Raw genomic sequence first — 15,222 nt, 5'->3', positions numbered from 1 at the left:
AGTACATTGAATTTATACACTGAAGAGAATTGAGAGGGTTGAATCTTACTAAACATGAGCCATAATTTTTTCTTTGAAGGGCTTCTTGACCCCCATCTGTTTCTTTGAGACAGGGTTTCATCATGTGACTCTGGCTGGCTTTGAACTCACTGTGCATCACAAGCTGGACTCAAGCTTGCAGTGGTCCCTGGCCTCAGCCTCCTGAATGCCGACATGACAGGGATGTGTGAGTCCTAGCCACAGAGCCTTGCAGATCTTAACACTCGCACTTCAGAATTATCTCAAAGTGCTTTTTAGACTCACTTGTTACTATAAATAACGCTATTTTAAAATAATAGCTGAATGATGTACTAAAAATATCAATTATTTTATAAAAACAAATATAACTTACCGTGCCGGGCAGTGGTGGTGCACACCTTTAATCCCAGCACTTGGGAGGCAGAGGCAGGCGGATTTCTGAGTTCGAGGCCAGCCTGGTCTACAAAGTGAGTTCCAGGACAGCCAGGGCTACAGAGAAAAACCCTGTCTTGAAAAACAAAACAAAACAAAACAAAACAAACAAAAATAAATAAATAAATAAATAAATAAATAAATAAATAAATAAATGTAACTTACCAAGACTATAGTAGCTTATAGACTCTTTTGTTAAAGAAACTTTATTATGTTTATTTATTATGTGTATGCACATTTGGGGGGTGTGTGTGCGTGTGTGTGGAGGTCAGAGGACAAGTTGTGAGACCCAGTTCTCACCTTTGGTGGGTCCTGAGGATTGACCTCAGGTGGTCAGATTGGCAACAAGCCCCTTCACCCACTTCATAGTATATCTAAAATTTTTGTGTATTTCTTCCAATCCATAGATTTCCTTTCTTATTGATTTGCTAGACCTCTAGTATGTAATTATTGGAGAGTATGAGAAGTTATTCATGGCTTTATTATTATATATAAGTACACTGTAGCTGTCTTCAGACACCCCAGAAGAGGGCATCAGATCTCATTACAGATGGTTGTGAGCCACCATGTAGTTGCTGGGATTTGAACTCAGAACCTTCAGAAGAGCAGTCGGTGCTCTTAACCACTGAGCCATTTCCCCAGCCCCCTGTTGTAGAGATTTTAAAATGCTCTTTAATATTCTCTTTCATTTCTACTTTACAAAGTTTCTCAGAAGTCACACATGGCAAGTGACTGCAAAGAAATGTTTTTCTTTCTCTATGAACTATAGAGATGGTCACATGGCATCCCTTTTTAATCCATAGATACGGGATGCTGCTTAGCCATGAGTAGGCTTTGAATCATACTTGAGATTTTGGCAGATTCCTATCAATCATGATATCTGTCTATCTATCTATCTATCTATCTATCTATCTATCTATCTATCTATCTATCTATCTATCTTACTGTGTGAGGGGTGTGTGTGGGTGGAGTGGGTGTGAAGGCACACATGTGCCACTGTGCACATGTGGCGGTCAGAGGAGAACTTCTGGAAGTTAGCTCTGTTTAGTCTGTAGGTCCCAAAGGTCAAGCTGGGATCATTGGCTCTGGCAGCAAGCACCAGTACTCACTCCCTGAAACGTTATACCCACCATTACCCGTGATTTTAAAAAGAATAGGCGGGGCTTGGTGGCATACACTTTTGATCCCAGCACTCCCGGGGCAGAGACAGGTGGATCTCTGTGAGTTTGATGCCAGCCTGGTCTAAATGGTCATTTTCAGGCCATCCAAGGCTCCACAGAGAGAGACTGTCCCAGACAAAACAGCCTGGATGAACTAGGTCTTCTCTGGCTCTGCCTGTTGGAAACAATGTAGCTGAGTCACAGCGGTCTTTTCTCCTGGCTGTTCTGGCCAGGTTTGAAGTTGAGATTAGCTCGTGAAATAGATGTATAGCTTTCCAGTTTTAATTTCATTTCTTTCAAAGGGGGGATTTTCACAACTTAAGGATTATATATACCCATCATTGTGGATAAAATGGAGTTGCCTGGGTCTTTTTTGCCTGTTTATGCTCACAGGAATAGACTTCCTCGTTTAGTCTGATGGTCGTTTCCACTGCTCTGTTCTGAACCTTACCACCTATGTTCTGTATCACCTCAGTTTTTGCCATATCTTAAATGTTCATAGTATTGCATTTCCCCTGTAAGTTATGATTGTGTCGTCATAATGAAAGTCTCTTAATTCATCCTACATGTACACCCTATGTGTTTACTCTAAAATCATATATAGATAGGTATGTGTTTCTGACAATCTGGAAGTATTTAGTAGTTCTAGTAGAGAAAAGACCTCTCCACATTTCAATTGCTCTTTCAGCATTCATGTCTCATTACTCCACAGTCTATATTTTCCCTTAGAACTTGGCTTTGTCTTTGTAAAGAACACACATAAAGGTTAGTTTCTGGGCCATTAATGTGTCTCAGTGGGTAAGGTGCTTGCTGCCAACCCTGAAGACCTGAGTTCAATTCTCAGAACACAAATGGTGCAAAGAGAGAACTGGCTCTCAAGGGTCACCCTCTAACCTGCACACTAGGGCTGTGGCATGCCTCCCCATGTCCCTGCTCTCCCAGCCCCCCACATAATACATGCATACATACATACATACATGACAAATGTAGAAAGGATTAGCTAATTAAACTTGTTTACATAAATGTTTCTCTCATATGAAACAGGGCTCCCCAATGTATATCCTTTGCATTAAAGATTAGGGGAGGGAAGGCCTAGAACTCTTGAACCAACCGAGTGTGAAGGAACTTACTGTGTGTCCTAGACCTTCACCCTTGGATGGTCACATACAGACCTGAGTCACCCTAGGTACTGATCATAAGAACCTGTCCAGATGATGAGATGGCTGCTATGGGCCTCTCTGCTCTGGGGGTAATTTGTTATGTAGCAGTGATAATCAGAAAACTGTTGTTTCTCAGGCACCAGCGTGTCCTTGGCTTTCCTTTCCTTCTTGCTAAAGTACATCCTTTTTGATGTATGTTTGTGGGTGCCAAGTTCTCCTGGTCTTTAAACAACGGAACACGCCTTTATCTCACCCTCACTCTTACTAAGTTGCTGATACTTGTCCTCAGCACTTATAAGATGCCGCTCCACTGTTCCCGGCATCTGTTAGGATTTGCAGCAGTCTAGTGAGTATTCTTTTCTCTCATCGATTTAAATTTTAAAATAATCTTCATTCAAAAATTGAAAACCAGGATTGTGGATAAGATGAAGTTATCTGGCTTTTTTTGTGCCATCCTTGTGAGTCTGGGTGGCAGTGGTCAGAATGAGTGTGGGCTTTATGGTGAGGCAGATAGATCTGGGTTTGAACCAGCTCTGCCATGCTGCAGCTCTGCCATGCTGCAGCTCTGCCATGCTGCAGCTCTGCCATGCTGCCTCCTTAAGCTTGGGCGAAGAGATCCAACAAGCTCCCTTCCCACCCTTGGGAGGAAACCTCTGTCTGACTGCCTTGAAGAGTTAAAGTAAGGCATAAATGATCTTATATATTTGCTGAATGTTTGTTAAAATAACTATTGTTGGCTACTGTTTGCCTTATTATAGACCTAATTCTAGGGAAGTCCTTATTAAATTCTACCCCGGCTTCCTAGCCTGACATACTAGAGGCAGTAATAGGAAAAAGATGCTAATATAATGTCTAAAATCTATTAGGCTCTCCATAAATATGATTTAGTAGTTCCCATCCGTATTGAGCTGGGAAAGGCAGGTGAGTCAGGGTGATTTATTGGGAAGAGCACACACCTAAGCTGAGAAGGATGCCCTCTCCCTGGGAAAACTGAATCTCTTGCAAGTCCTTCTTCTCTCTGGGCCTAGACCAGGGACAGAAATTCACGCTCTCAGGGCTTGAAGAGGGCCCGAGCAACAGTGGTAACATAGGGTCCTAAAGTTTAGCAGGCTCTGGATGATGGGAAGCCAGAATTCCTGAGTGTAGAGAAGCAGTTTGGAAGATCCTATCACAGTGACAAGGTCCAGGAGCAGGTCCGGGTCCAGGACCTGTGTCCAGGAGCAGTGACCAGGTCCAGGTCCCTGACAGATCACACGGGGCCTCCCAGCCCCGGCCCAGGAGGGTGGCCTTTGATGTTGGACAATAAAACAAGCCTGTAAAAAAAGTGGCACGTGGAAGGGTGCACAGCCCTGCCCTGAGGACTGTCTTGTCAGATAGTTTTGCTCTAGAGTGTGTCAGAAACTACTGTTACTTTTCAGACATTCACAATGGTGAAATACATGGGCATTTGGTGAAAGGGGGAGACTCAGGTGTTCCCTGAATGGGAATCAGATCAGCTGACTATGGAGGGGTAGTTTTTGAGACAGAAGCCTTCATTTGGTAAACAAACGTTGGTCCTGGTGCTGTTTACCAAATGAAGGCTTCTGTCTCAAAAACTACCCCTCCATAGTCAGCTGATCTGCCACTTTTTTTACAAACTTCTTCTGCAGTCACTGTTTACAGTAGAAAAGTCTGGCTACTCCGGATCAAAAGACAGACCCAGAGAAAAGGCATTAGGAGGACAGCAGTAAGAAGCCACCAAGGAGAAGAAAGTATCCCCTATCTTCCAAACAGGTTGCTCTGAGGAGGTAGAGTCTGCCAGGGTCCTTTGAGGTATTTCCCAAGATCACTGTGGCGGCCAGCCTGCCAAGCTGGCACTTGTAAGGAACGGCACACCATTCCTCATGCTGAGGACCGCGCAGGAGTTATAAGACACATAGAGCCGGCCCCTGCAGCTGGGGAGGGGGCCAGGGAACAGAGGGCTCTTTTTCCTAATTAGCTGTTTTCATACAGCGAACGCATGACCCAAACACAGCCACCAACTGGGGCTTTGACACATACAGGCAGAAAGGGGGAGCTGGGCTTTTGTCTGCCACACATTCTTTCAACTTGCCTGTCGCCCCAAGCTGCAAAACTCAACAATGAGTCAGATGAGCTGGACCATTTCAGAATCTGCTGAATGGACTTAGAGGCAGGCATTGTTTCAACCCACTCAAGGCCGAGGAAAATACCGTAAGAATGAAATCAGGTTAACGTCTCTCTCTTCCCCGTGTGTGTGTGTGTGTGTGTGTGTGTGTGTGTGTGTGTGTGTGTAACTGAATACACCTTTCTGTGCCCTTACTCTTTCTAGGTTGGCGATATTTGTCCTCTCACTTATAAGCTACTGCTCACTGCTCCTGGCATCTGTTAGTATTTGCAACAGTAATGATTATTCTTTTCTCTCATCACTTTCAATTAAAAAAAAAATCTTAATTCAAAAATATAAAAGCCTCATTGTAGATAAAATAAAGTTGTCTGGCCTGCTTGCGCTATTCATCAGAGTCTAGGTGACTGTGATAAAAATTGTATACATATTCATATGTATATGTATATTCATATACATGTATATGCACATTCATATACATGTATATGCATATTTGCCATTTACTTGAGTTTCCAGCATATCTCAAAACAGTGTGACTAGAAAGGAAATAAGCCCACCTAACCCATTTTTAAAGAGTCATACATTTCAGGAAGAAATTCAAGATATTGATAAACCACAATTGTTTTGTCCAGGCTTCCATTTTCACATTGATTATTAACTCAGCCAAAGCAACTGACCTGCAAATTCAAACAACACCAACAGAAACCCCTGCCTTTCCTGTGTGATGGAGGTGGATAGCGGTATGCATATTCCATGCACCAGCACAAGGAAGAGTAAGGGAGAAGGGAGGAGGGGAGCCTGCTCGCTCTGTGCATGTACATGCATGTGCATGCATGTGCTTGGGTGGAAAACGGCCTAATCTTTGCCTTTGAAGCAATGAAAGAAAGATGTCAAGATACCACTCAGCCATATGCCTAAGCAAAAGCAAAGTCACACACGAGAAGGCAGTTACACACAAATGATCTTTCCAGAGCTATGAGTAACATGTGCTAACACTAACCACCATGGGCTGCAAGCCATCAAAATGCCACATCTGATGGCACTGCCCAGGGAGCAGTGACCAGAGCACTTCCATACTCTGCTCACAGAGAGTTTCTATCTGTAGCCAAAGCATGGGGAGGCTCAGAGAACCCCAGGGTGGACGAGGAAGAGATTGGCCAAGAGAAGGCCTCTCTGAGCGGGTCAACGGTCTTTCCTAAAGAATGCGCCTGCCTTCTGCCTCGGTGGCACCTCGCTGTATGACACACCTTGGAAATGGTGCCAGGTTCATAAAAAGGTAGAAGGAAAAGTGTCAGATTAAAACCCCAGAAGATGCTGAGGGTTGATTGGCTTAATCTGAAGTTGTAAAAAGTGGGATCATGTCTACACTTGCAGAAAGACAGCCTAGGAGCAATCACCCAGAAACTTCCCCAACGCCTCTGGGAGAGACACCAGGAAAACAGAGGCCAGTAGTTTCGAATCTTGAATATCCAGGTGATGTCTTTCTGTGGACAATGTAGATGACCAGACACACTGCTTCTCTACTGAAAAGCGGGCAACTTGCCCTACAGGTAGCACAATATCCTAACTGAGTTGGGGACCAGGTTTCTACCTGCAGAGCCAGGACCTGGAGATGGATCCCAATCACCATCCCAGTGGAGGGCAGTAAGCAAGGACAAGAAAAGAAGGGAAGCAAGCACAAAAACCCTCTTCTAGAGAGTGGGCCAGAGTGCATCGCTGAAGAAATATTAATCAAACATCACAAGTCAATCTTAAATGAGAAGCAGAATAGAACCCTGGTGTGTCGGTCCCACTGTTTGCAAAGGCTTAACCTCCCAGACCTGTCTGTACCCATATTAGATCAACCACAGCTGGTGGAGGACACCCCCATGGAATGGCAGACACTGGGGTCACCTGATGAAGCGTGCTTGGCCACTGCCCCCATACTTCCTTAAATGCTGGCAGGTCTGTCTGTCAGCAAACCTCACCTTCACAGGGGCTGCTTCGCTACTCCACCTTTAGCATTCCTTCAGTGTTCTCTTGCTGTCAGAAAAGCCTAACAGTGTCGTGCCCCACCCCCGACAGATGCCTTCCTGATGTCCCTGTGGCCTCAGGGATGACAGCAAGTGAGGTTGTGGATGACTCCACAGAGGTGGACTCAGTACAGAGTCCAGAAAAAAAAAGTGTTTGCATAGTGTGTGTTGTATGGTGTGGTATGGTGTGGTGTGTGTGTGTGTGTGTATGTGTTGTATGTTGTGTGTGGTGTGGTGTGGTGTATGGGGGAGTATGGGGTATGTGTATGGTGTGTGGTGTGTGGGTGTGTGTGTATGTGGGTTTGTGTGCACGCTCTAGCATGTGTGGCACCAGGATAGTCTTACCGAAGCTGGGGGCACTGTGCAAGGTCATGTCCCGGATCACCCTCGTACCAAAGCAAGACCACATCAGCAGGAACTGTTGGGCTACTTTCTTCAGGGACCCTTGTCTCTTGGCAGCCACCTACAAGCAAGTAAATGGCTTTATTCCTTCTGTCCTTTGTTCACTACTGGCTCTGAAAAATGAGGGGAGGCCTGTACACCTTCAAAGCCCTGTGAAGCTGTGAGTTGTTTTGTTGTTGTTGTTGTTGTTTTTAATCTTTTTGGTTTTAACAGAATAAACAAATTTATGAATGAAATCTGATCCCAAGACTCTATGGACAGTCACGAGGGGACACACACCTGGATGAGTTAGGAATAGGAGACTGAGAATCCTGTCTCTGCCCGCTCCAACTCCCAGGGTTGCAACTCCAGGGCTCTGTGAATGCTGAGGAGTATTAGCTAGCTCACCCTGGGATTCTGTGCTACTTAGGTGTCCATAGAGACAAGCAACCATCTGCAGGAGTCATGGCTGCCCCTTCTGCTCTGCCCTACCAACCTTTACAACGCATCGGTCTACCATGGTATCCAGCCATTCTATGTAAGCCTCGATGGGGGACTGTTCCTCCAGCAGGTGGTCAAACTCCTGGTACACTGTAAAGGAAGCAGAGACAGACAGACACACCTCACTCAAGGTGGAGTTCCACAGAGGTATATTCTTAAAGGCACAGAGGACTCGACTGCATAGCTCTTCCTGACCCAGATGAGATGAAATCCTTCCCTCCCCCTGCCTCTTGCCAGCACACATATCATCCCTCCTCCTCACATCTCTCATAGCATGTTACCATCTTTATCTTGCCTTTACTACTTACTACCTCATTAATAACACTGGCTAGCAGCTCAATATGTGTCAAGTCTCCTTTGCCTGTTCCTCTCTCATTGCCAGTTAGCATTGTTTGGTACATTATCTGAGCTACGGCTGTAATTCTGGAAAGCCTTACTCAATCATTAGGCTCAGGGCATTACCATCTCTTGCTCTCTGTCCAGGGATGGGGCACATGTAGTGATCGCAATGTTTTTGCACCACAACTCTATTGGGTAAGTAGCTTGCCCAGCCTCTCAGTGCCGGAGCCCTGTGTACTGACTGCATTCTAATCACAATGAAGCTGCTTGTTGCTCTCGCTGCCCCGCCTTCAACGTCAGGTGAGGAGACTAAGGTTGGAAGTGCTTGGAGACCAGGAAGCACTGTGGGAAGCAGGCGCCAGGCTGGGACCACTCGCATGGCAAGCATCTCTTTCACCGCATATTTTTTGTGTGGATTTTGGAGTGGAACTAAGTAAATATAGCCACAGTTCAAGATCTCTATATGCCTCTTTTCTCCATGAGTCTGAGCAGTTCTTTCCCAAGTGAGACAGCCAGCCAATGTGGTCTGTTTTGCTTGGTTGGTGAGTTCTCAAAGGAGCCAAATAGTCCTGATGCTTAGCATGAAGTCGGGCTTTAAAAGTGCATCCATCTTTCTCAGGTTGTAGATGAAGTGCTTGGTGGCTAACATTGTCAACTTGACAGAATCTAGAGTCACCTGGGAGATAAGCCTCTGGGACTGTCTGGAGGGATTATTTAGATTGGGTTATCTTTGGTGAGAAGGCCTATCTTAATGGAGGGCACCATTCCATGGGCTAGGGTCCCAAACTGAACAAGGCCAATCTCAACCTCCTGCTGCCACGCCCACCCCACCATGATGGATTGCAGCCTTGAACTGTGAGTCAAAATGAACTCTTTCCCTCTCGTTGGTTTTGCTAGGGTATTTTACCACAGGGATGGGAAAAGTCACTGAGACAAGGTGCTGTGTCTTATTGAGGCTGATCAATCTACTCAAAGCCAGAAAGCAAGTGAGTTACATGGCAGAACCTAGAACCAGGTTTTAGATGTGACTTTGGGGTTCTTTCTCTGTGTCCTGGCTACTGTCACTGAGGGTGACAATAAAGATTATATAGTAAAAGAGCAAAAAAAAAAGAAAAACAAAACAAAACAAAACAAAAAACCCAACCCAAAAACAAAAACAAAAACCAACCAACCAACCAACAACAACAACCTCCACCCCCCCCCCCCACCCCCACGACAACAGCTAACTTCCTTGAGCACTGGCTGAGGGACAACACTCTCTTCGGTGACTTACATGGGCATACTAACTTAACCTTGAGACAGACTCTCAAGTGTCGATGTCATGGGGGCTGGCTGTGTCATGCTTCCTGTTTGACCCCACCGCTTAGGACTGCCTGGCATGGAGAAGATGTTCAGCTGGTTACTGAGTGAATAAATGGACAAGCCAAGTAGGTATCCTCAGGTTTCCCCATCTGCAAATAAAGAAACTCAGGCACTCTGAGACGAGGAACTGCCCAGCTGTTTCACAGCTAGTGAACAGCAGTAAGATTCCAAACAGCCCTACTCAAGCATCTGCCTCCTAGCCACTGCCCCGCAGCACCCCCGTGCCTCGAGGAGCACTACTGAGCATGTGGTAGTCTCCTTTAATCTTAATCCCTCTGCATTGTCCTCATTTTATAGAATTAAAAGCCATGGTCACCACACACTGGAGCCAACATTTAAGCAAGGTCTTTTGGGCAAATTCAGCTCCACTCTCTTCTTAAGGCATCCCTTAACACTCATCCCGACAGTGTGCTCAGACACCAACACATTTAAAAGCTAACGTGAGCCGAGCATCCCCACTCGGGCTCCACACCATCAACGGAAAGGAGACCCGACAGCAGGAGTTTGCGGATCTGTCTGCTGATCCCCTGCTCACACTGACTTCTGGGCCCTCTGTTGTGGTTCGAGGACTATGTGGGAGGTACAGGTATGACACTATGCACTGGGCTGTTCCCTCCAGGTTTGCCACCCTTCCTCAAACTCCCCTTTCTGCCACTGCATCGTGTACCACTGTCCTGTCTTTGGCAAGATGCAGTGCTGTTGGGAATCAGCTTCTTACTAGCCAAGAGTTCCGAGTCCCATGTCCGGAAGGTCATTGTCCCAGCTCTTAACAAAGAACCTGATCCAGGCTAGACAGACAGTGAGGGCCAGCTGGGTTGAACTAAACCATAATATAATTCCAGTTTCAAATGATAGGATTCTATCGTGCGTCTAGGGGAACCCCATGAGAGAACCCAAAGATTCTTTCTCAGAGACTCAGTGCTCTGGTACAGGCCCAGTGCCTGGTGCCCTTCAAGTCCTTCTGCTGACAGTGTTTTCCCTAAAGTCTAGTTCACACTTTACTCCCCACAAGAAGCTCTAAGCCAGTGCGAAACTATGAGTGGCAGCTAAAACCGGGAAATGAGGTTCGCAGTGGGCTTCTGCTCCCCAGATACTAGCAGATTCCAGCTCCATGCCTGGGTCAGTGGGTGGCCCTGAGACATAGTGACCCGTGGTCTCCTGCTGGCTGTTAGGATGCTTGGGAACATGGCTCCTCTTGATTTAGCAGAGAAGTGGGGGATGGGGGGGGGCAGAGGAAGAATCATGCCTGAAAGCTGGGGAGATGCTCTATGGGTGAAGGTTGAGGACAGAGGTCTGGATCCCTAGAACTCCCATTTAAAAAAAAAAAAAAAACAGGTTGGGCATGTGACTGTAATGTCAGCACTGCTATAGTAAACTGAGGCAGAGACAGGAGACTTCCCATGAGTTTAAAAGCCAGGAAGCCTGGTGTGCTGGCTAGTCTTATGTCAGCTTGACACACAAGCTAGAGTTATCTGAAAGGAGGGGACCTCAATTGAGAGAATGCCTCCGTAAGATCTGGCAGTTGGGCATTTTCTTAATTAGTGACTGATGGGGGAGGGGAGGGGAGGGCCCACCGGGCCCACCCCATTGTGGATGGTGCCACCTCTGGACTGGTGGTCCTGGGTTCTATAAGAAAGCAGGCTGAGCAAGCCATGAGCAGCACCCCTCCATGGCCTCTGCATCAGCTCCTGCCTCCAGGTTCCTGCCTTCTTTGTGTTCCTATCCTGACTTTCTTTGATAATGAACTGTGATATGGAAGTGTAATCCAAATAAACCCTTTCCTCCCCAAGTTGCTTTCATCGTGGTGTTTCACTGCAGCAATAGTGACCCTAACTAAGACACCTGGTGTAGTCAGTGACTAACAAGAGACCCAGTCCAAAAAAGGTGAAAGGTAAAAACTGAGGTTGCCCTCTGAGCTACACACACACACACACACACACACACACACACACACACTAAAAACAAACAAAAAAGTCACAATAGAAAGCACTTAGGAAGACCCTGTACCCTCTTGAACCCAGCCACATTCTACAACGTTGGCTCCCTCGGTTCCTCCTGGGCTGGGGAGGCACTGCTACAGGTGACTCTGTGACCCTGGAGAAGCCCCACCAACTCCAAATGTAAGCAGAGAGCAACCCAAGACTGTCCCTCGGGTGGCTGCAGAGCAGAATTAATGACACCACACATGGTGGGCTTGACATGGCACTTGGCAGAGAGAAGGCAGCCTCAATGGCATTATTATTTAAGTGAGATTCTCTAAGACTCAACGGCAGACAAGTGGGTTGGGGCAACATGCAGGAAGAAGGAATAAGAGGCTGAGGTAAGGCCAGGGTCTAAACCCAGGAAACATGACATGGAGGGCCACAGTTCACACAATTCAGGGCTGCTATTTGCCCCTGAAGGGTCTTACAAGGAAACACTCTCTAATAGGGAATCTCATAAGATGTTGGCTCATAAACAGCCCAGGCTTAGGTCAACTGGCAGAAGACAGGGACCCTCAAGAGAACAATCTGGAGGATCAGACCCTGTAAGTCAGGGGGCCTGGACTTTGCTGAATCTAACCCTCCTCCTAGTGAGTGCTGGAGCGATGGAGTCATTTACCCCACACAGAAGGTATGGAGGTAGAACCATCTACCCCCCCCCAACAGCGTTCTGTCCGTCCCAGCCTCCCTGAGAGCCCCGAGAAGGTGTCCTGACCACACTTCCTGACAGCGTGCACCCGTCAGGGAAAAGGATGGCGGGCCAAAGTGAGGCATGCCTTGAGCAGTCGGCTGGGCCGAGGCTCAGAGAAGGAAGAGACATGTCTAAAGGTGACGGTAGGTGGTGTTTTCTGTCCCCTTGTATTGATTCACTTTCGGGAGCAAACTTCTTGCCCACATCGGGGCTGTACTGGAACCTTACTTCCGTGTAGGAAGTCTTTGTCCATATGGCCAAGAACACCTGTTCATAGAAGCAACTCATCGCCCATTCATGTCTTCCCAGACTTGAATACACCTTGTGTGCGTGCGTATGTGTGTGTGTCTGTGTGATTAGGGGAGCAGGGGTGGGCTGGCTCATGATCATGTGAGCACTGAAAAGCAGTCAGCACCTCCAGCTTGTTCTACACCAACGCATCCTGAGACAGGCCAGAGCTTTCCGTTCCCATTCTCTGTCACAGTCTCGGAGGTATTCGTGGCATTCAGGGTCACATGCAAGGGTCCTTTGCATGACATTGTGTGCTGCCCAACTGCAGCCACCATGTTGACACTTGGCCCTCCTGTCTTGGCTGACCCATTCAACAAGAACAATAAGAAGAATGTGATCCAGGGAAGGGGACAGGGTGGGAACACCACTTGAATATTTACCAAGATACTTTCTTCTTTCCCTTTTAAAAACAGAAACAGAAGGAGCACAGCCCCTGGCGGGACACCTTACACTGGATGATGAGTCTGCGGTGCTCATCCCGAGAGTCCTCCATGGTGTACAGAGTCTGCTTGGTGATGCTACTCAGGTCCACATTCCTCCAGTCCTCCAGCATCTGGAACGTGATGTCTGCACTGTGGATCACCGTTCGAGATGCCTGAAATCCAATCCAACCAACTTGTCAGCACATAGGCTGTCAGGTTAAAAGCCCTCCTCTCTGTCCCCCGCGTGCCTTCTGAGTGGGTGTGCCTACAGCATTTTGTAAACTACTCTGAAGTCCAGGGAAAATCAGTTTCAAGAAACAATACCATAGCTCAGAATATTCAGAGAGGTAGTCTTCCTTCCCGAGGCTCCCTCCTCTCCTGGCTCTTTGTCTAGCAAGGTGACCCGGGCCAGGCCACACCCTGCTGTTGTTCTCAACCCCTTTTGGTCATGACCCCCAACAGTAGCACGAGGCATGAAGATCTGTCTGCTTCCTCATGTGATCTGGTAGGAAGGAGTTCTGCGTTTAATAACCTGTGTGCCTATGGCATGAAGTTGACAGGACCACACTGAAGAGCTACTATACAGATGGATCACTCTGGAGATCCTGGGCCTAACTGACACCCAGAAACTTCACAAGGTATATATTTCCTCACACAAATGTTATTATCATGTATTTTTGGATTCTTATTCTTTGTTTTGATTTTTTTATATAATTAAGATAGTAAAACTAACGTGAATAAGGAAGAGATAATAGGAGTCATAAGATGTGTGTGTTTGTGCGTGTGTGTGCCTTTTAAAACCAAAACTTACCTAGCAAACCATTGTTAGTGAGCTGAAATTTACAAGCTGGAACAATGCTAATTGTGGAACCATGCCTATGAGTATTTCTTTTACTCATACATTTTAAAAATGTCCTTAAATAAAAATTTTTTGGTAAACATTGAAAACATCACAGGCATCATCCTTGGTTGCTAAGGCTGGTTGCTAAGGCTTGTGAACTTCCAAGTAAACATAATTATATCCAGGTGGAGGTAACTCCACCCCTGGCCATCCTCTGTCCAGGAACAAGTAAAATCCCACCGGAATTACTGCAGCACTCTCTGAAGGCCAGATGTACCCACGGTGTCTGAGACACTCGGACTGGATATTTGAACACGTCGGCCTCTGATGTCGGGTGGACGTGCTGAATTCAAGCACACCTGGGTCAGACCTCAGCTTTGCTGTTTGTGGCCTGTGCTTACAGCCTGGTCTCAGGGTCTATGAAATGGACATACAGTGGGACCTGCCTATGATATTCCTCCTGGTGGCTCGAAAGTATGGTGCATAGACTGGAAGCCAGGCTCTGTAAGTGGCTACAGCTGCAGAGGTTGGCTTGCTCTGCACTGACTGGGTAGATACCTCAGAGCCTTTGTCCGTTGTGTTCCCATAGACTGGAATATCCTTCTCCCACCTTGTCCCAACATCCCTGCTGTTCTGATGCTTCAGCCTCAATGTGACATCCTTTTTATCTCAGTTAAATACTTGATATTCTATACCTTTTCTCTATAACGTGTTTGTTTGTTTGTTTGTTTGATTGATTGATTGATTGATTATTGATTGACTGACTTGTTTTCCTGATGAAGATAGGTACCACTAAGCACAGTATCTGACTTATGACAGGAGCTCAAAAGAGTTTATGAACTGAGTGGCTAAGCTATGAAAGTCAAGTTGCCTGCCCTGTTAGTGTATCTGAGAGAGCCTGGCTGTGTAGAAGAGCCTTTCGCTGGGTCTTCTTTAATTTGACTTGCTCTGTGTATGTCTTTAGGAAAGCTCCTTGGTTTATTAGGTTGGCATATGGTCTGCAATATAGGACGAGAAGTGCCTCTTGGTTTTCCTAATAATCACCTTCTTCCCTGAGTTCCAGACATCTGTCAGACTGCCCCATCCCCAGAACAATGACTTTGTCACAGCTGCCCCAATCTAGAAGGAGTCCCCTCTGTTCCCAAGCCACCCCATGTGCCTTCTGTGGCAGGTACGGGGCAAGTGAGGATTCCAAGGGGGCGTCTTCTTGGAACCCCTCCCTCCCATAACCAGGATCCCCCAAGAGCCAGAGGACACTTTACAGGAGTGGTTGCCAGTCTGACCACGTAAAGGCAGTTGAAATGGGTGAGTGAGGCAGATCAACTCTGACAGAAAATTGGGAATCAGGAGGAATAGCCATTTATGTTGAGTGCTGACTGCCACCCAGGTTACATGCTGCCCCTGAGTGTCAATAGGAGTTGACACACCCAGTAATTTATTTCAAGAAAACACACAAGAAACCACAAATTTGAGGCCCCAGATCATGTCTGAAAGGTACGGGGCAACGG

At 46.7% G+C, this 15,222-nt stretch overlaps 1 protein-coding gene across 3 annotated transcripts in view; it reads right to left on the bottom strand.

Moving 5' to 3' along the window:
• Rfx4 (regulatory factor X4) overlaps positions 1–15,222 on the bottom strand; it is a 138,650-nt gene that overhangs the window by 28,003 nt on the left and 95,425 nt on the right. For all 3 annotated transcript variants that reach the window (XM_021174600.2, XM_021174601.3, XM_021174602.2), the window contains 3 exons: positions 12,902–13,046; positions 7,782–7,876; positions 7,250–7,367 (listed from right to left, as the gene is read on the bottom strand). In XM_021174600.2, coding sequence (XP_021030259.1) covers positions 7,250–7,367; positions 7,782–7,876; positions 12,902–13,046 — 358 coding nt within the window. The remainder of the gene's footprint in view (positions 1–7,249; positions 7,368–7,781; positions 7,877–12,901; positions 13,047–15,222) is intronic.

The sequence above is a fragment of the Mus caroli genome, unplaced genomic scaffold (assembly GCF_978045245.1).
Source record: "Mus caroli unplaced genomic scaffold, Mus_caroli_1 scaffold_9, whole genome shotgun sequence".
In the NCBI taxonomy this organism is placed as follows: domain Eukaryota; kingdom Metazoa; phylum Chordata; class Mammalia; order Rodentia; family Muridae; genus Mus; species Mus caroli.
Note: the sequence above shows the minus strand (reverse complement) of the source record. Positions and strands in the feature narration are given on the sequence as shown.